At 44.4% G+C, this 22516-nt stretch overlaps 2 protein-coding genes across 3 annotated transcripts in view; one reads left to right on the top strand and one right to left on the bottom strand.

Moving 5' to 3' along the window:
- The first annotated feature begins 3536 nt into the window (after nt 1–3536).
- On the top strand, nt 3537–4757 carry LOC133645897 (uncharacterized). Its single transcript, XM_062040827.1, has 2 exons — nt 3537–4309; nt 4396–4757. The coding sequence occupies exons 1-2, from the start codon at nt 3704–3706 to the stop codon at nt 4402–4404; spliced, it is 615 nt and encodes a 204-aa protein (XP_061896811.1). The 5' UTR covers nt 3537–3703; the 3' UTR covers nt 4405–4757.
- Nucleotides 4758–9127: 4370 nt separating this feature from the next.
- Nucleotides 9128–22516, bottom strand: part of tnfrsf21 (tumor necrosis factor receptor superfamily, member 21) — a 79388-nt gene continuing 65999 nt past the window's right edge. Inside the window, exons 5-6 of one of the 2 annotated variants that reach the window (XM_062043295.1) lie at nt 12772–13171; nt 9128–9751 (exon numbers count right to left, since the gene is read on the bottom strand). In XM_062043295.1, the coding sequence (XP_061899279.1) occupies nt 9522–9751; nt 12772–13171 (630 nt within the window). In that variant the 3' untranslated portion in view covers nt 9128–9521. The remainder of the gene's footprint in view (nt 9752–12771; nt 13172–22516) is intronic. The other variant, XM_062043296.1, reaches the window with a different exon arrangement.

The raw sequence follows: 22516 nt of genomic DNA, 5'->3' as shown, positions 1-22516 counted from the left end.
AAACTACCTCCGATTCTGTTGCCTGCCTTATATTTGCATACAATGTCCGGGTTGTTGAAAAAGCAAGCCCCTCTTTTTATGGCTAGCAGCATTAGCAAAAGCCATGCGGTGCCACTATTTTGGCTTACTGCTGCTAGCGCCGGTGAAGATGGGCGTGGCCTCAACTATGAGTCACGCTACGGCGAATTAGCAGGCAACAACATCCAGAACGGAGATGGTCTCCAAGACTACCATTTCGGCCCTAAAATAAGAGGTATGCAAAACATTATCACAATGTTGCATCATCTTAAAAATGTTAACCAACATGAGCAACCACAAACTATTTCCAAAATGGCAAATACATTGGCCAACAGAATAAGGCCTGCATTAAACAATGCGGACACGCAGGCCTTAATTGTAATTAACGCCAGAAATTGGGCCGGCGCAACTATGGACATTTTGAAGAGGCATTATTTAAACGCATTAAACATTGAAAAGGACAAGCTGACTCCTATAATTGGATACAATTGGAGGTCTTCCTTTTTTATCGCCTCCAACTGGGCCAAAAAGAAGTTTGGCACAAAGATGACTTTTGACACCCTACAACTGGCGGAGAGCCATATAGCCTCGCTGATGATGACACCCAAAGGCCACAACGAGCGAGCGGTTCCACCAGGACCGAGCGATGACGCCGGGACGACGAAGCCTGTCTCTGCATCCCAGAAACCTCAGGCCATGGTGGAGATTGGCGGCGAGTTCCCTCCTCCTGCCTGCTTGGCGCCGGCTGTTCTGATGACTCCACAAAGTTCCAGCACACACGCAGAAGCTTCCTGCTCCGCTCCTGTGACGCAAGACGACAGACGAAGGCGAGAACGCAGACGGCCCGTGAGTGACCTGAGACCGTGGAACATCGGACCCCGCGCGCCCCAGGTACAGAGTGCGACTTGTGGTTCACCCCCTCCCACCTGCAGGCGACCTGAGACGGAGAGGATGAGACGACCGAGTCCTGAGCGCACCGTTCCTCCTGACTACAGCTCGCTCATGCCCATCGTTGTCCAGCCAGCCACACATGTCGGTGCGGTGACTTGGAAGTCCCCCACTGACGGGCTGACACGCTGGTTCCGTAAATGGGCGGGCCCACCACACATGACCCATATATCGGGGGGATGTCTAAATGGGGTGCAAAATGTCTGACTTTGTGGGTGTTATCTGGTTGGCCTCCTTTGGGGACTTCCGGTGGGTTCTGCGTCTGGCGGGGCGTCGCCTTGGCGGGGAGTTGATGGACCGAGCACAAACCCCTCCCCCTCTCTCTCTCTCTCTCTCTCTCTCTCTCTCTATCGCTCTTTCTTTCTTAATCCCCCCAAAAACCTAACCCTAACCCTAACCCTAACCCTAACCCTAACCCTAACCCCTAACCCCTAACCCTAACCCTAACCCTAACCCTAACCCCAACCCTAACCCTAACCCTAACCCTAACCCTAACCCTAACCCTAACACTAACCCTAACCCTAACCCTAACCCTAACCCTAACCCAACCTGATGAGGCCTAGGGGGCCGAAACGCGTAGTTGGACAGCCACAATAGTTTCTGCGCTTGTGTTTGCCACCGCATTCTCATTCGGGGTCTCTGGGGAGTTTTGCGTTTGGCGTGGGCGTCGCCTGACGGGTTGTAGACGGACAGTGCACACCCTTTGCCCCTCCCCCTTACCCTAACCCTAACCCTAACCACAAACCTAACCCGCCAGTGCCTCCAACCCGTCTGTTGGGTGGCGCCCTGCCGTCCGTGGGCCCTCTGGGGACTTTGTTTGTGATGTGGTGGAGGGGTCAAACACATTAATAACACAGGAGTCAGAGCTTGATCAAAGCAAACATTTTAATACAGGTAACAAACACATTGATACTTACCTGGGTGTTTGTCCACTGTGTGACGCACACAATACGTCAAGATGACACGTCACACATGTAGGATTAATTTTTGATCAATATTTTTGAGAAGTCGCTGGCGACACTGCAGTGGAGAGCTTGAGCCCCGCCCCCTGCAGTATTCTCCTATAAATAGCTCCTCCTGCCAGAAGGCTCACTCCCTCCCCGGCGGTCGATGAGGGCACATCCTGCTGTAGAGAAATAGGGAAGATGAATTAGCCTCAGGAGACTAGGAGTGCTCCACCTACTGGGAATTAGAAGCGTCCCAGTAGGCATGAGGTAACAGAAAGCCAACCTGATGAGGCCTAGGGGGCCGAAACGCGTAGTTGGACAGCCACAATAGTTTCTGCGCTTGTGTTTGCCACCGCATTCTCATTCGGGGTCTCTGGGGAGTTTTGCGTTTGGCGTGGGCGTCGCCTGACGGGTTGTAGACGGACAGTGCACACCCTTTGCCCCTCCCCCTTACCCTAACCCTAACCCTAACCACAAACCTAACCCTAACCCTAACCCTAACCCTAACCCTAACCCTAACCCTAACCCTGCGTCTGGTGGGGGCGTCACTCTGGCGGGTTGTTGATTGGACCGTGCCATCCTAATTCCTGTCCCATTCCCCTAACCCTAATCCTAACCCTAACCATAACCCTCTACAACCTAACCCTAACCCTAACCCCTAACCCTAACCCTAACCCTAACCCTAACCCCTAACCCTAACCCTAACCCTAACCCGCAGAAAACTTTATTCTACCCCCACCCCTGACCCTTATCCTAACCCTAACCTCACTATGGTAGGGGCCTAAACCTAACCCCACTATGGTAGGGGCCTAAACCTAACCCCACTAGGGTATGGGCCTAAACCTAACCCCACTATGGTAGGTGCCTAAAAGCTAACCTTGTTATAACTTGTATCACAATTTTTTCAAGGAATAAGTATTAGGTTATAAAATATGCTGGGTCACAATTATGGGTCTAGGGATTAAGTTCTCTGCCACCTAATTATGTCTTTTCTATATTCCATGGGGATAGAACATAATTTAAGGTGATTTATATTATATTTTAGTCATTATTTGTGGATTAGGCAGTGTTATTTTGATTGAGATGCAGTGCACTGTAGTCACTGGTTTTATCCACCAGATGGCACACGCAAAATATACAGACAGGGCGCTTCAGGAAGCTGGTTTTTTCCACTGAGTGTCATTAGACTACATTACCCATAATGCATGTCTCCTGCTTGACCAATCGGCGGCAGGCAGTTCTGGTCTCTCTTCCTGCCTCGAAGAAAAGTTTGTCATAAGCCCGGAGTGTTCGATGAAAGCAGATTCCCGACCTCTAGTAAGCTTTTTGAACTTTTTCTTTAGACTATTTTCTGTGACTTATCTCGCCTGATGAAGGTTTAATGCCGAAACGTTGCTAGGATTTGTCACAGTTGATATTTGCAAATAAATAGTACTATTTTTTCGAAATTTGAATTTTTCATTTTTCTATTTTACCTGCCCATTGACACATTGACAAAATACCTCCGCATTGCCTGCTTTATATTTTTAACAATGTTTGGGTTTTCGAAAAGTCAAAACCCTTCGTTCATGGCTTGTGGCAATAACACAAGCCATGCGGCGCCACCATTTTGGCTAACTGCCAGCGCCGATGAATAAGGGCGCGGCCTCAACTCTGTGTCGCGCTCTGGCCAATCAGATGAAGATGGGCGTGGCCGAAACTCTGAGTCACGCCCCGGCCAAACAGCAGGCAATAACAATCAGAACGGAGATGGGCTCCAAGACAACAATTTCGGCCTCAAAATTAAATGCATGCAAAACATCATCACAGTTTTGCATCATTTGGAAAACATTAATAAGTCTGAACAGCCACAGACTATTTTTAAAATGGCAAATGCACTGGCCAATAGGATCAGGCCTGCATTAAACAATGCCGACACACAGGCTTGTATTGCCATTAATGCCAAAAATTGGGCAGAGGCTACAATGGACATTTTAAAGAAGCATTACGTAATATCATTACAAATTGTGAAGGACGAGCTGACTCCTGTAATTGGCTACAACTGGAGGTCTTCCTTTTTTATTGCTTCTAACTGGGCCAGAAAAAAGTTTGGCACAAAGATGACCTTTGACACCCTACAACTGGCGGAGAGCCAAATAGCTTCGCTGGTGGTGACACCCAAAGGCCACAACGCACGAGCTGTTCCACCAGGACGGAGCGATGGCGCCGGGGCGAAGACGCCTGTCTCTGCATCCCAGATTCCTCAGGCCATGGTGGAGATTGGCGGCGAGTTCCCTCCTCCTTCCTGCTTGGCGCCGGCTGTCCTGATGTCTCCGCAGTCCGACACACACGCAGAAGCTTCCTGCTCCGCTCCTGTGACGCAAGACGGCAGACGAAGGCGAGAATGCAGATGGCCCGTGAGTGAACCGAGACCCAGGAACATCGGACCCCGCGCGCCCCAGGTACAGAGTGCGACTTGTGGTGGACCCCCTCCCACCTGCAGGCGACCTGAGACGGAGAGGACGAGACGACTGAGCGCTGAACGCATCGTGCCTCCTGACCACAGCTCGCGCACACCCGTCGGTGTCCAGCCAGCCACAGAGGTCGGTGCGGTGACTTGGAGGTTCCCCACTGACGGGCTGACACGCTGGTTCCAAAGATGGACGGGCCTACCACACAATCCCCATATTTCGGGTTGGTGTCTAAATGGGGAGCAAATGGTCTAATTTTGTGGGTGTTGTCTGGTTTGCCTCCTTCAGGGACTTCCGGGGGGTTCTGCGTCTGGCGGAGCCCAACTTGGCGGAGGGTTGATTGGACCGTGCATCCCCTTCCCAATTTCTCTCTCTCTCTCTCTCTCTCTCTCTCTCTCTCTCTCTCTCTCTCTCTCTATCTCACCCCCAAAAACCTAACCCTAACCCCTAACCCTAACCCTAACCCTTTTTTTTCTTTTTACCATTTTTGCTGTTTTCTTGCTAAATTCTGTCTTAAATTGACAAAAAGGAGCAGAAAAATGATCCCATTTGGGATGGAAGTGAATGAAGGCATGTATCGCTTTACCTCCAATATTTGCTCATTTACACTTTCATCAACTTTTTACCAGTGCTATTTAATCATCATAATTCAAGGTCATATGCGAGGCCGTCCCTCCCTTAATTGGTTCCGGACATGACATTAGGAATCATTCAATAGTGCAGTCAAATGTTTTCCCAAGTTACATCAAAACAATTGCACTTTTAATTTGAGATTAATTATTATTGGCTTGCGTTTTTTTAAAAAGAGCCCGATATCTGGTCACGAATGCAATTTTATTGTCAGAATGTTACAGTAACATTGTTTAAATGTTTTACTTGAATGCACGTCATTTTTATATATTAAAAAAAAAATCCGTAATGCAATATTTGAAGCGTTATGTGACGAGGGGACAACTGTAATGTTAGAAAATGCACACACCTGATGATATTTCAACTCAAAATAGACAGTGAAACATATGATATCATGATTCAAGATCCACAATGCTACTTCTAGGAAGGGGATTTATGTGGCCCCATTTGTTTACCTGACACACACAACGTGACAAATTGAGAGGGGTGAATGGCAGTAGTGTTTTGAATATCTTGAAATGTGTTGTGTGGCAATTCCAACTTTGGCCACAGTGTGAGTTGCTACGTAGCATGCCCCCCATCCTCTTCCTCTCATGCGAGATCCACCCAACCATATGAATCCCTTCCCCTACTGTATGTTGGATTGGATTATTTGCATATAAAAACAATAATTACGGCTTTGGTTCCAGAGCAGCCAGCTAGCCAAGAGTGGAAACAATGAGTAAACGGGTAAATGGTGTTCAGGCACATACGTTGCACACCTGGAAAAAGAATTGCATAACTACTGAATGTTTGTTTACACCAGCGTCTGAAAACAAACAAAAGTGCAGTTCAACCTGATTTAGTGCTTTTGACTTGCTGGATCCAGCAGATTGTCACTCCACAATGAAAAAAGTATGTATCTTAAATGTTGTTTTGTCTTTATCTTTGTTTATATAAAGACAACAAAACAGTTGGGAGGTCAATCATTGTCTTTGTATAGCAACAGAGTACAGTGTAACCCGCTTGTGTCGACGTCCCCCCGCGTGACTGACTGCTGTCGACATAAGTGGTAGCAACACACTAGTGCTTGAATAATTAAGGTTTTTGGTACCTACGATTTGTGCATATTTTTATTCGGATTTTTCATATTTGATATATTTCAGTGACTCCTGTAGGACTGCAGTCTAGGTCGTTAATTTGCATAATTGGCCATGACGCATGTAATTGTAGGTTGTGAGTAGAAAAAAACATGAAAAGCATAACAAATGTTTGTAAACATGAGGGGTTTCAAAAAAATTAGATTTTCAAATGAATCACAATTCCTATTTGTGATTCTTAATCGATTAAAAAAACAAAACAATTGTTTATAAATCGGCCCATTCCAGACACTCAGGCAAATGACAGATTTACTTGACAAAAGATAAGTGTTTGATACTTCTCTTGTTGCCTTCCCAGCAGGCACAAGACATCGATACAACGTTGATTTGACATACATGTCCTTTAAAAGTGTCAGGCTTGTCCCTGACAGTTTGGTTAAGTTTTAGTTTTTCCTCTGTGTTTGTTTTATTTCCTGTCAGCACTCTTATTTTGGTTCAGTTTCTTGATTGTCTCTCTGAGTGCTGTCCCCTCAGCTGTGGCTGATTGGCACCTGGCCACACCTGGTGTCAATCAGCCAGCTGCTATTTAAACCTGCCTTCCCCTCCAGTCAGTGCTGGATTAATGTCGTTCCGACCTGTCGTGTGGATATCAGTGTAGCTGTATGCGGTAAGCTATATTTTGTAGCTTACTGTCTTTTTGTTCCTAGTCCCTGTTTGCTGTTTCCAGTTTGTCCATTCCTAGTTCCTGGTTTGTGTCTTTTCTTTATTTTTTTATATTTTGGACATTAAATCATGTTTTCTCGCACGATGCCTTCTCTGCATCTTGGGGTTGGTCAACAACACACCCTGACAAAAAGTGACTTTGAAACAACCTTACAAATGACTTGTATTTGTCAATTGAGACAACATTGATGTCCAACATTGGATCCACGTTGTTGGTTTAGAAATGACCACATTTCAACGTCACAAAGTGACATTCAATAAACGAGGTGAAAAAGCATGTTGTTTCAACGTTGTGATTTAGGGCTATATAAATAAACATTGATTGATTGATTGTAGAATATTGGTTGGGAAATGAGCACATCTCAATGGTCAAATCAACGTCACAATTGATTAAAGGTGGTGAAAAAGCAACGTTATGTTTGAGTTGCTCAACATCAGGACCTCATTCAAAAAGTTCTCAACGTTGTTTTGATGTTTTGTGCCTGCTGGGTTATTTGTATTTGATTTGAATAAATGTTTGGGTAGAATTTTTGCAAAACCAAAGCAGCTTTCTCTTGCGTAAGATAGACATTTATCAGAGATGTTGATGTATTTTATGGAGGAATGCAAATGAATGCTAGAGCTGACAGCCAGTGTTATTAAAAAGTATTATTTTGAATGGAGACTGGAATGTTTACCTCTAAGAATGGAATGGAATGGCGTGGTGCCCAAAGACTCCCAGCCCTAATAAACATCAAATGAAGTGAATTGTTTCATTGAGGGAAAGTAGCACCTGCTGCTCTTTAAGAGCCATTGGTGCGTTTATGTCGTCGCCATGACGCCCAATAAAACCCCCAAGAAGTAGCAACATTTGTTGCTAGTTGCTTTTTTCCAAAAGGAGTCATTCGTTAACACCTCAACAAGCTCAATTGCTTCCACGACCGAGCGTGTAACTCAAAACGCTCTCATGTCCAATCAGTGTTTCACCATCTAATGGCGGGGAGTCTCGTAACTCAAATGATGCTAGCCACTTAAAGCATAAGAAAAAAGACAAAAGATGGCTTTATCTCAAAATACTCACGCGTTATGGTACTTGTAAGTCGCTGTATAGTTGGCAACATGGATCCATCCTGCTTTGGCTGTTAGAATAAAGGCCGCCGCCTACTCGACGGAGTTAAAATGACAAGCTACAGTAGGAACGGGGTTTACCTGACACATGAAACGTGACAAATGTAGGTGGTAGCACTATCCACTTTAGCTACCAGATCGCAGGAGAGCGTTGAACATCTTAAATAGTGTTTTGTGGCAATTCCAACTTTGACCACAGCGTCAGTTGCTGTGTGGAGTGGCACTTTCCAACATTTTCAGCAGACTGCATTGTAAAATGAATCCCTTCCCTACTGTACACCGACAGTCAGTCCCGATATACTTAGTTTATGAGCGAGCGCCACATTTACTTGTGGCGGTGCAACACAAATGTGAAACACTGCACTTATTTTGTTGTGTGTCTTGACTGCAAAGGCAATAAAGCTTTTGTAAATGTGCCATACTTTTTATTTGGAAGTTTTAGTAATAAGCAGAACAGAAACAGGACATACGTTAGACGAGCTGTCGACATAAGCGGGTTTCATTGTATTAACCATCTGCTACAGCAGGGGTGTCCAAACTAGGGCCCGTGGGCCAAGTGCGTCTTCATTTGGACCCGTAAGACATCATGAGTTTAATAAGAAGTCTGACTCCAAGGGTCATTTCAAATTCATTTTAAATATCTGACAATGTGTTGCAAATGTTCCACTATCTTGTGGACAACGTGTGTGGATCAGGACAATGACCATGAATTGTGCGTTGAAGTGAAAACAGCATACACTTTTATGACCCAATCCAAACAACCTTCCCTAGTCATGGCGCTAAAAAAAATGCAACCAACACAAAAGGTCAACACACATGGTCACACATAGCACAACCTGCTCAGTGAACTTTCTAGATATTATAAAAAAGCACCATAAAAAATTGTAAATTACACCCAGTTCATGACAATGCATTGTGGGAAAATGTCAAACCCTTTCTCTACATTTACCCACGTTTGGTGCATTTTAGCTGCTTGATAACATTTAAAGAAGGCTGTCACGGAAGTAAACAAGTTAGGAGTCCAACTTTCACATACTCTTAATAACAATTATATTATTTGTTTAGCCATCATTTTCATTAAAACAAATATATGTGTATATTTGTATATATGTAGATGTGTATATGTATGTATATATATATATATATATATATATATATATATATATATATATATATATATATATATATATATATATATATATATATATATATACATACAGTATATATATGTGAGTGTATTTGCATATACACTATATGTGTATATGTATACATGTGTATGTATGTCTATATATGTGTGTGTGTATGTATATTTATACATACATACAAATATATATATAGTCATTAATTAATTTATTCATTGTTACTTTACATGCTTTCGGCCCATTTTTTTAGCCCAATGTGGCCCCCAAGTCAAGAGGTTTGGACACCCCTGCTCTATACCAACAATGGGTGTGTAGTCCGTACATTTGGTGGAGACAAAGCCTTTTTTGAACATTTGGATTGGACCCTGGCTCATGCTGGCTGAAGGAATAATGATAAGGAGAAGGCGAAGAAGCGGAGAGTAAAGATCATTGCAGGAAGTAGATCATGTTTCCAAGCGTCTGAGTTTGGGCACGCCTCTACAAAAGGTCAGGAAGGTGGCTGTAGACCGAGTCCAACAGGGTCTGACTGGCCTCCTGACTCTTGATGCCGGCGATCTCAAAAAGCTGGTCCAGCCTGTCCTCGGCGGCAGGGATGCGCTCGATGATGTGCAGCTCGTCAGGGTTGAGAATGTGCAGCATGTCGTCAAAGATGGGCTGGAGGTCGCAAGGGTCAAGGCGAACTTGTCGAAGCACAGTGTCTTTCTTCTCTGTGGGGGGGAGAACACCCTTCATTATGACACGCTACTGTGGGGGGGAGAACACCCTTCATTATGACTCGCTACTGTGGGGGGGAGAACACCCTTCATTATGACTCGCTACTGTGGGGGGGAGAACACCCTTCATTATGACTCGCTACTGTGGGGGGGAGAACACCCTTCATTATGACTCGCTACTGTGGGGGGAGAACACCCTTCATTATGACTCGCTACTGTGGGGGGGAGAACACCCTTCATTATGACTCGCTACTGTGGAGATCAGGGAGTCAAACTCCAAAATATAAATCACTCTTTCAGTTATGTTGCAAACAAACTCTGGCCAAAACCTAACCTATGTGGTGGAGGGAGTAAAACCTAACCTATGTGGTGGAGGGAGTAAAACCTAACCTATGTGGCAGAGGGAGTAAAACCTAACCTATGTGGTGGAGGGAGTAAAACCTAACCTATGTGGCGGAGGGAGTAAAACCTAACATATGTGGTGGAGGGAGTAAAACCTAACCTATGTGGTGGAGGGAGTAAAACCTAACCAAAGTGGCGGAGGGAGTAAAACCTAACCTATGTGGTGGAGGGAGTAAAACCTAACCTATGTGGTGGAGGGAGTAAAACCTAACCTATGTGGTGGAGGGAGTAAAACCTAACCTATGTGGCGGAGGGAGTAAAACCTAACCTATGTGGCGGAGGGAGTAAAACCTAACCTATGTGGCGGAGGGAGTAAAACCTAACCTATGTGGCGGAGGGAGTAAAACCTAACCTATGTGGCGGAGGGAGTAAAACCTAACCTATGTGACGGAGGGAGTAAAACCTAACCTATGTGGCGGAGGGAGTAAAACCTAACCTATGTGGCGGAGGGAGTAAAACCTAACCTATGTGGCGGAGGGAGTAAAACCTAACCTATGTGGCGGAGGGAGTAAAACCTAACCTATGTGGTGGAGGGAGTAAAACCTAACCTATGTGGTGGAGGGAGTAAAAACTAACCTATGTGGTGGAGGGAGTAAAAACTAACCTATGTGGTGGAGGGAGTAAAGCACGTTCCAGACTCACCCACGATACTTGATTAGCTACCATCACCCGGAAAAGATGAACTGCAGAGAGTGTTGAAAAGCTAAAGACACACCTCTTTAATCATGCTTTTATTTGATTGTGTTGTGTTCTATCTGAATCATTAATAGTTCTACTCTTATTCTCTCAATGTTATGTTTTTAATAACTTATTCATATAATATTTATATTAGATTTTTACATATAGTTCATCTTTTGTACAATATTTTACATGTGAATTATTCTGCGGTGAAGGTGTTTCTTATTGCCACTAGTGGTGTGTGTGTGTGTGTGCGTGTGTGTGTGTGTGTGTGTTTCCTTATTGTTATTGCTGTTGTGTTTTCTACAGCACTTTGTGTTTGCCACTTGCTTGTGCATGAAAAGTGCAGTATAAATAAAGTTTGATTTGATTTGAAGTAGATGTCATATTTTTGGCCACTAACATGACACAATGTTTGAACAGTAACACTGTATTTGAATAGAGGAAAGTAAAACACTGTACTTTACTCAAGGTGCACCACTAGATGGAGCCTGCGTACCACAGTTGAAGGACTACTGGTCTAGGTGACAAGTATTCATTATGCACTATCCACTTCAGTAGCCAGATGGCAGTAGAGTGTTGAACATTCTTCAAAGTGTGGCAACTCCAACTTTGACCACAGCCTCAGTTGCTATGTAGAGTGGCACTTTCCATCATTTTCCGCAGACTGCATTGCATAATGTTTGAATGTTTTCTTCACGGGAGGTATCTAAAGACCCACAGCCATCTGTTTGAGTCATGGATATATGTTTAGATGTAGTGGACCCTTTGAAGTATTTGGGTGTGGACCCTTTGAAGTATTTGGGTGTGGTCTTTAATTCAAACCTAACTTTTAAGTATCTTGTTTACAAAATGACAAATTCAAATTTCACATTTGAATCATATAAGAACTTTTTTGACTTTGGAATCAGCAAAAGTGATGTTGACATGTGAACTACTTGGTGTGATGCTACACAGGACACCTTAAGACCCATCACTACCATTATTGTAATATTCTTAGCAAGTACAATCATTGGCCTTTGGACAACAATTAGAGACACTAGCAGGGTTAATGACAATTAGAGACACTAGCAGGGTTAATGACAATTAGAGACACTAGCAGGGTTAATGACAATTAGAGACACTAGCAGGGTTAATGACAATTCGAGACACTAGCAGGGTTAATGACAATTCGAGACACTAGCAGGGTTAATGACAATTCGAGACACTAGCAGGGTTAATGACAATTAGAGACACTAGCAGGGTTAATGACAATTAGAGACACTAGCAGGGTTAATGACAATTCGAGACACTAGCAGGGTTAATGACAATTCGAGACACTAGCAGGGTTAATGACAATTCGAGACACTAGCAGAGTTAATGACAATTAGAGACACTAGCAGGGTTAATGACAATTAGAGACACTAGCAGGGTTAATGACAATTAGAGACACTAGCAGGGTTAATGACAATTAGAGACACTAGCAGGGTTAATGACAATTAGAGACACTAGCAGGGTTAATGACAATTAGAGACACTAGCAGGGTTAATGACAATTAGAGACACTAGCAGGGTTAATGACAATTCGAGACACTAGCAGGGTTAATGACAATTAGAGACACTAGCAGGGTTAATGACAATTAGAGACACTAGCAGGGTTAATGACAATTAGAGACACTAGCAGGGTTAATGACAATTAGAGACACTAGCAGGGTTAATGTCTTGTACCCAAGTGTAATGTGCATGCTCAGCTGTTCATCTTATGTGGATTGTTTTATTGTCAATATTTATAGTAGAATGATATTGTCTGTAAATGTGTGTTTTTATGGTGCCTGCCTTAGGACAACAGATGCAAAGTAGCTAATATTTCATGTGATGCTCTGCTCAATATGATGGAAGAAAGCTGTACAATTCAAATGACTAATCAATCCCTCATCTAATCCCTCATCTAGTCACCTTTGGTGATGAAGGAGCCGTTCCTGCTGAGGGCCGAGTCCTTGCTGGAGGTGGAGTCGCAGCGGAGTAGCGGCTCCGACTCGTCGTGGAAGAAACTTTTGGTCCGGTCCACAGGTGACTGCTCCACCGCACCTGCAGCACTGCTGCCGGGTGACTGCTCCAGCGCACCTGCAGCACTGCTGCCGGGTGACTGCTCCAGCGCACCTGCAGCACTGCTGCCGGGTGACTGCTCCAGCGCACCTGCAGCACTGCTGCCGGGTGACTGCTCCAGCGCACCTGCAGCACTGCTGCCAGGTGACTGCTCCAGCGCACTGCTGGCGGGAGACTGTAAAGGCTGTTTGTGGATTGGACTGAGGCTTTGGCTTCCATTGGCTGAAGTCATGAGCTGCTTGAGGTCAAACTGTGGAGACACAAGCCAGGATTTAGAGGATCCACCTTCATGGATTTAGAGGATCCACCTTCATGGATTTAGAGGATCCACCTTCATGGATTTAGAGGATCCACCTTCATGGATTTAGAGGATCCACCTTCATGGATTTAGAGGATCCACCTTCATGGACGTGTGCCATCAATCACATATCGCTCTTTTTGTTGTCCGGCTTAACTTGCCAGACTTGGAAGATGTAAGATGGAATATTACTAACAAAAGGGTGGAATTTTACAACGAAAAGTTTTACACTGAAGAAAATCGTATTTTTTACCTACAAATATTTTTTTTAATTGAAGCTGTTTTTTATACTTGCAAAATGTTTTATTACTTGCAGAACATTTTTTTTTTTTTTTTTACTTGTGAATCGCTTTTTTAATTGACAAAAGTACCGTAAATTCCGGACTGCAAGCTGCTACTTTCTTCCTATGCTTTAAACCCTGTGGCTTATAAAACGGTGCAGTTATTTATTTATTTTTTTGCTGACGGCCATAATGCAAATAGTTTAAAAACAAACAAAAAAATAAGCAAAGATATTGAAAAAGTGTGTTATTGTTTGTGCAATGGCGCCATCATTCGTTCGCTCACTGTAGTTGCTGCAGTGTCCTTCCATTTAGCACTTTCAACCGGAAGTAGACGTGCCGATTTGTCTTCTAGCCGTCCATAGTTTTCCTACTCGTATGGATTTGTTTGTGTTACAATATAACTAAAACAATTCATACTTACTAAACCGTCCCATGTGTGATGTTCGATGAGTGTTTTCATCCATATTAGTACAAGCTAGCATAATGTAATCAAGCGAACGTCGCTAGCATTAGCTAATATGCTAACACGTTCATTAACTTACAATGGCATTCTTTTCGTATTGTTTCACTTTGACAAATTCCTCAGTAAATTCATCAAAATGTCACCGCGGAGTTATTGAGTCTGTTTAGCTGATTGGAGAGCTAGCTTGTGCAGCTAGTGGGTCCATGACCATGACTTCTGTTTTGTTTGATCAGCCGTTTTACTGCCGTGTTACAGACACCGTTTGGAAACAATTAAGTATGGAAATAAACATTTACATAATATTTCTGTGTAAATAACTAATTTCACAGCGTATAAGGTCCTTAGTTCAATCCCGGACTCGGGATCTTTCTGTGTGGAGTTTGCATGTTCTCCCCCGTGATGGCGTGGGTTCTACTCCAGCTTCCTCCCGCCTCCAAAGACATGCACCTGGGGATAGGCCCCTCCCACCTCCAAAGACATGCGCCTGGGGATAGGCCCCTCCCACCTCCAAAGACATACACCTGGGGATAGGCTCCTCCCACCTCCAAAGACATGCACCTGGGGATAGGCCCCTCCCACCTCCAAAGACATGCACCTGGGGATAGGCCCCTCCCACCTCCAAAGACATGCACCTGGGGATAGGCCCCTCCCACCTCCAAAGACATGCACCTGGGGATAGGCCTCTCCCACCTCCAAAGACATGCACCTGGGGATAGGCCCCTCCCACCTCCAAAGACATGCACCTGGGGATAGGCCCCTCCCACCTCCAAAGACATGCACCTGGGGATAGGCCCCTCCCACCTCCAAAGACATGCACCTGGGGATAGGCCCCTCCCACCTCCAAAGACATGCACCTGGGGATAGGTTGATTGGCAACACTAAATGGTCCATAGTGTGTGAATGTTGTCTGTGTTGATGAGGTGGTGACTTGTCCAGGGTGTACCCCGCCTTTCGCCCGAATGCAGCTGAGATAGGCTCCAGCACCCCCCGCGACCCCGAAAGGGACAAGCGGTAGAAAATGAATGGATGGATATATATATGCGGCTTATAGTCTGGTGCGACTAATATATAGAAACATATTTTTTCCCCTAAAATTGAGTGGGTCCGGCTTATAAACCGATATGCACTATAGTCTGGAAAATAGGGTTGTTTTTTTGTTGGGCGTTAGTAAGAACATATTTGTGTGTTTGTGGAGTTTTGGCAGGTAACATCCACGGTTAAAGAGCACCAAATATACCGTGTTTATACATTTTTGTGATTCCTCACATGAGTTAGCCCTAATATTGACTCATATCTTGGCTTAGTTATCTCTGTAATGCTGTCTCCTCCCCTGCTGCTAATAATGCAAATGCAGTTGAAACCAGTAAGGACTGGTTTGGAGATGAGCTCATGAGAGGAGTGCCTTGTTATGAAGTCATGTCTTGTTTTTCCCAGCCAGGGCCAAAAGGTAGCAGCACTTAGCAGATAGGAGATCAAATTGAACTGCGATGAGGTGGCGACTTGTCCAGGGTGTACCCCGCCTTCCGCCCGATTGTAGCTGAGATAGGCTCCAGCGCCCCCCGCGACCCCGAAGGGAATAAGCGGTAGAAAATGGATGGATGGATGGATGGAGATCAAATTGAAACCTAAGCATTGCTCTACTTGTGTGCTTTGCTGACTGGGTATTCTGTGACCGCTTTGTCGCAACAAAAGATCAACTTCTAGACCAGCACATCATTGGAGAGCAGATGCAGAAACTTCTAGACCTGCTAGCACATCATTGGAGAGCAGATGCAGAAACTTCTAGACCAGCACATCATTGGAAAGCAGATGCAGAAACTTCTAGACCAGCACATCATTGGAGAGCAGATGCAGAAACTTCTAGACCTGCTAGCACATCATTGGAGAGCAGATGCAGAAACTTCTAGACCTGCTAGCACATCATTGAAGAGCAGATGCAGAAACTTCTAGAGCTGCTAGCACATCATTGGAGAGCAGATGCAGAAACTTCTAGACCTGCTAGCACATCATTGGAGAGCAGATGCAGAAACTTCTAGACCTGCTAGCACATCATTGGAGAGCAGATGCAGAAAATTCTAGACCTGCTAGCACATCATTGGAGAGCAGATGCAGAAACTTCTAGACCTGCTAGCACATCATTGGAGAGCAGATGCAGAAACATAACGGTGACACATAAGTAACCTCCAGTTACTGACTTCACAAGAGAGGATAACTAAAACATTATACTTACTTTATTTGTATCCTAGAGGATGCTAACAGTTAGCATGCTACCCAATTGTGTCCTTACAAACCCAACAGTCATGGATATTTATAATAATAATAATAATAATAATAATTAGCTTTATTGTCTCCGAGGAGAAATTTGTCTTGGGCATCAAGACGGCGTGGCGAAGTTGGTAGAGTGGCCGTGCCAGCAATCGGAGGGTTGCTGGTTACTGGGGTTCAATCCCCACCTTCTACCATCCTAGTCACGTCCGTTGTGTCCTTGGGCAAGACACTTCACCCTTGCTCCTGATGGCTGCTGGTAGCGCCTTGCATGGCAGCTCCCACCATCAGTGTGTGAATGTGTGTGTGAATGTGTGTGTGAATGGGTGAATGTGGAAATACTGTCAAAGCGCTTTAGTACCTTGAAGGTAGAAAAGCGCTGTACAAGTATAACCCATTTATCATTTATTTATTTTATAAGACACAGTGTTTTACATACATACATATATATACATACATACATACATATATACATACATACATACATACATACATATACACATCTTCAGGTTGTCCATCGTATCCGATGACGACAATCCATCTCTATGCTTTGTGAGTCCTCATGTGGCTGAATAGTCCAATCCGTGATCCACATGATCTGCCGCAAACAGAGCAGGTGAGGGCACTGACTGGGGGTGCAGGTGTGGCAATGGCTTCATGCCTTCTTTGACGCTTCCTGGCTCGTTGACCACTTCGGCCCTCCTCAAGCTTATGAACTCCTTGTTGGAGGAGCTGCCGCCAGGTGGAACGTTGGACTGCAGTGTCCTCCAGCTGGGTCGGGTTCAGGCCGCATTTCTTCATGACAGTCTTCATTTGATCTTTATAACGCTTTTTTGGGCCTCCTGCCAAGCGGTGACCAAGATGAAGCTGACCATAAAGCACCTTGCGTGGTAAGCGTTCTTCTGGCATCCTGATAACGTGGCCTAGCCAGCGAAGTTGGTGATGGGTGACTGTAGCCTCCACACTGGTGCAGTTGGTCTTGCAGAGTATTTCAGTGTGGGGGACTCTCTCCTTCCAGGATATCCCCAGGATGCATTGTAAGCACCTGATGTGGAAGGCCTCCAGCATCCTGAGGTGGCGGCTGTACAGGGTCCACGCTTCACAGCTATAGAGGAGGGTCGTCATGACCACAGCTAAATAGACCGCTACCTTGGTATGTAGCTTAAGGTCTTTGTTCTGGAAGACCCTTCCCCTGAGTCTGCCAAAAGATGCTGACGCCTGCTTGATCCGGTTTTGAACCTCCCTGTCGATACTGCAATCGTCAGAGAGAAAGCTGCCAAGGTATTTGAAAGAGTCCTCTACTGCTAGTGGTTTATTGTCGATGGTGAAGGTTGGTGGATGAGGTGGAGGAGTGGATGCCCACTGGCATATTACCTCGGTTTTTGCAACGTTGACAGAGAGGCCCAGTCTGCCATAAGCACTTGCAGCGGCTGAGAGGGTAGCTTGCAGCGCTTCCGGTGTGTGGGCCACAACTGCGCAGTCATCTGCGTATTGGACTTCGATGAGTTGCACTGGTGTGACTTTTGTGACTGCTCGGAGCCTCCGGATGTTAAACAGGTTCCCGTCAAGTCAGAAGTCGATGGTAACGCCACTGCCCTTCTTGATCCTCTCATGAAGCAGCAGTGTCACACACAGGAGGAAGATATAAAACAAGACTGGAGCAAGAACACATCCCTGGCGTACACCGGTGCACACCTTAAAGAGTTCTGATTCCTGGCCGCCAATAGTCACACGTGACATCATCCCTTCATGAAATTGCCTTAGGATGTTGACAAACTTCTGTGGGCAGCCGAACTTCAGGAGGATATTCCAGAGAAGCTCCCTGTTGACAGTGTCAAAAGCCTTCGACAGATCAATAAAAGCAACAAAGAGGTCCTGGTGCTGCTCCCTACACTTCTCCTGAAGCTACCGTGTAGTGAACACCATGTCCACAGTGCTCCTGTTCTTCCTGAAACCACATTGTGACTCCGGCTACAGGTCTTCCGTGATGTTGTTTACCAGCCTGTGTAGCATAACTTTAGCCAAGACTTTACCAGCAACAGCCAGAAGTGAAATGCCACGACTGTTGCCACAGAGGGACTTGTCCCCCTTTCCTTTGTAGATGGTGATAATATTGGCATCTCTCCACTGCTGAGGGACAGTTTCATGCTTCCACACTTTTGCTGATGACAAGGAAAAGGGCACGGATGGAAAGGTAGCCTCCTTGCTTGAAGATCTCTGCAGGGATGCTGTCAGGACCAGGGGTCTTGTTGTCTTTCAGAGACCTTATTGCACTCTTAACCTCTCCAAAGGTTGGTGGAAGGTCAAGGTCATGGATGGTTGGGTAGTCAGGTAGTTCCTCCAGAACTGAGGGGTCTGTTGGGGCGGGCTGATTTAGCAGAGTTTCAAAATGTTCTGCCCATCTTTTGGTGATGAGCTTCTGGTCTTTTATGAGGGTTGTACCATCGTTAGACTTTAGCGGGGAGACAGCGCAGTTTCTTGGGCCGTAGATGGTTTTCATTGCATCGTAAAAGTTGTGCATATCATTTTTGTTGGCATGAGATTGTATTTCAGCTGCCTTTGATATCCACCACTCATTCTTCAGGGCACGCAATTTTGACTGCACCTCCCTTCTGGATGTTTGCCATTGCTGTCGGAGCACAGCTGAAGTGGGGTTGTTGAGTACAGCATTGTGTGCTGTGTGCATGTATTTGAGCATGGTGGTTATTGTGGCTGTGTTGTCATCAAACCAGTCCTGATGCTTTCTGCGCTTATAGCCAATGGATTGGGATGCTGCCTCATAGAGCCTGGAGCTGATAGAGGTCCATTTGTCGTCAATGGAATCATCACTCTCCAGAATATGCTCGATGTCTTCCAGGTTTTTGGCCAGAGAGAGACGGAGATTGTCCCGAGCCATAGGATCTGCTAGCCGGGTACAGTCAAGCCTCTTCTTCCCTGACTTTTGAAGACGGATAGCAGGGCGTACTTGCAGCCGGAGCCTGGTTATGATGAGCCGGTGGTCGGTCAAACACTCAGCTCCTCTCATTGCACGAGTTAGTGATACGTCTTTTATGTCTGAGCGTCTCACAATGGTATAATCAATCAGGTGCCAATGTTTGGAGCGTGGGTGCATCCAGGATGTTTTGTGCTTATTTTTTAGTTGGAAGATGGTGTTTGTGATGGTCAAGTCATGCTCAGCACAGAGGCTTAGCAGCCGTAGGCCGTTAGCATTGGCTTGTCTAATACCATGCCTGCCAATAACACCACTCCACACCTTGTTGTCCTTCCCCACTCTGGCATTGAAATCGCCCAACAAAAAGATCTTGTCCTCCTTAGGTGTGCGACGGAGGGCCTCATCCAATGCCCGGTAGAAGCGGTCTTTAACATCTTCCTTTGATGGTAGCGTCGGTGCATAGGCACTAAGAAGGGTGGCATATCTTTTCTTAGCCAGAGGGATCCTGAGTGACATGAGCCTTTCACTTATGCCAACCGGTGCTTCTGGGAGTTTTGGTAGGAGGTTGTTTTTTATTGCAAGTCCCACACCGTGCTGATGCTCCCCTCCTGGAGGGTATCCTTTCCAGAAGAAAGTGTAACCTTGACCTTCTTCCTTCAGGGATCCTTCATCCAGGAGTCTGGTTTCACTAAGTGCAGCAATATCAACATTGTAGCAGTTAAGTTCTGCTGCAATGAGTGCAGTTCTGCGCTGGGGTCTATCAGTGGTAACGCTAGTGTCCAGGAGTGTCCTTATGTTCCATGATGCCAGTTTAAGAGGGATTATTTTATTTGCTTTATTTCGACCGCGGAGTGGAATTCCCGACAGGTGCGGTAGCCTGTCCAGGATGGTTTTGAGTGGGCAATGTTTGGGCCACCTTTTCTAGGCCTTTCCCCAGTTGGGGTGAGCAGTGCAATCCTAAATAGGGCTGCTCAGGCGTACAGGGGTCTGCCGAGAGCAGCTGCCACTCAATTTCAGCTACCAGCGACCATAGATAGCCCTGTACCGCTGGTGTGCAGGGTTCTGACTAGAAGCTTCCGGTGCATTCATACCTGCTCCCGTTATCAGACACCCCATCGCCACCAGACTTTGTTTCATTTCCGGTAGCTGGTCTCACCGAGGCAGAGATGAATACCTGCGTAGAGGAGCTTGTTTAAAGTGCCACTGGGGGTGCGCATGTCCCAGCAGCACTTCTTCACTGTGAGAGGGTGGGATCCGGTGGCAAGGGGAACCCAGGACGACCGGCACTCTTCCACAGTTGCAGGAGGCTGCCGGAGCTCCAGTTTTTTTGGAGGACCGCCTGTCGTGTGCCGCCAACCACGTTGCTTTTCTTTCAGGGTGTGCTCCCCTAGCCTTTGTCTTCCTAGACTTACCCACAAGGCAGCGGGTCTTCGCCGTATCCCTGGCTAGGGGGCAGTCAGGTACTAGGCCTTTGCCAAGGGCCACCTGGGGTAACAGTAGTTAAGAGGTTAACCTCCTAATGCCCCAAGACCCCCCAAAGAAGAGCCTCCACTGCCGGATGCACTTTAACGTCATGCCCAGGACACATACACATATACATACATACATACATACAAACATATACATACATACATACATACATACATACATACATACATACATACATACATACATACATACATACATACATACATACATATATACATACATACAAACATATATACATACATACATACATACATACATACAAACATATATACATACATACATACTGTTGCGTTTGACCAGATGTTTCTCCAAGTGGGATGTAAAACGCTGGTCAGTCCCAAGTTCCTTAATGACATATACACTGAACTCAAAGGTACCACCAAGCACAGAATAGGTATTTTGTAATTTATTGTCAAATATTTGAGAATAGAGACCAGCCTCGAACAACACATCCAAATGCGTAACCCAAGTTGATCTGGCATTCCAAAGGAAAAAGCAACTCTTTTCACACAAAGAAAGCCCCCCCCCCCCCCTCCTCCTCCTCTCAACACTGATAAGAAGAGAGACTTGGGGGTTGTGTTCACATTCCTGATGGTTTACGACCCTGTCTAAACAGGCAATCTGAAGACAAAGAGAAACTGGTATACAGAGTATACATGGAAACATATGAGCTGATTCAAACATGATTATGAATGAAAAAAAATAACTCTTAAACATATGCATTATCCACAATACATACATACATACATACATATATACATACATACATATAAACATACATACATACATACATACATACATATATACATACATACATACATACATATATATATAAACATACATACATACATACATACATACATACATACATACATACACACATATATACATACATACATATAAACATACATACATACATACATACATATATACCTACATACATACATATATACATACATACATACATACATATATAGATATATACATACATACATGCATACATACATACATACATATATACATACATACAAACATATATACATACATACATATATACATACATACATATAAACATACATACATACATACATACATATATACATACATACATACATACATACATATATACATACATACATACATACATATATACATACATACATACATATATACATACATACATACATATATACATATATACATACATACATACATACATAAATACATACATACATACATACATACATACATACATACATACAAACATATATACATACATACATACATACATACATACATATATACATACATACATACATACATACATACATATATACATACATACATATATACATGCATACATACATACATACATACATACAAACATACATACATACATACATACATACATACATACATACATACATACATATATACATATATACATATCTGCATGTCTGCATTTTAATTTTGCTTTTATTTTCTTTCATTTCACTTTGTTGTCTGTGAAGCACTTTGAGTCTGCCTTGTGTATGAAAAGCGCTATACAAATAAAGTTGCCTTGCCTTGCCTTGCCTACATATATACATACATACATACATACATACATACAAACATACAAACATATATACATACATACATACATACATACATACATACATACATACATACATACATACATACATATATACATACATACATACATACATACATACATACATACATACATACATACATACATACATACATACATACATACATACATACATACATACATACATACATACAAAGATACAGTATGAATATGACAATACAGTGACTAGAGTGTACAGTGCGCAGGTATATCAGTTAGTTTTGAGATCACA

Source organism: Entelurus aequoreus, linkage group LG03, assembly GCF_033978785.1.
Source record: "Entelurus aequoreus isolate RoL-2023_Sb linkage group LG03, RoL_Eaeq_v1.1, whole genome shotgun sequence".
Taxonomy (NCBI): domain Eukaryota; kingdom Metazoa; phylum Chordata; class Actinopteri; order Syngnathiformes; family Syngnathidae; genus Entelurus; species Entelurus aequoreus.
This window is presented reverse-complemented; position numbering and strand designations above follow the sequence as displayed.

What these genes read in the sequence shown, in the direction of transcription:
- LOC133645897 (XM_062040827.1), top strand. Translation starts at nt 3,704, where the DNA reads ATGCAAAACATCATCACAGTTTTGCATCATTTGGAAAACATTAATAAG.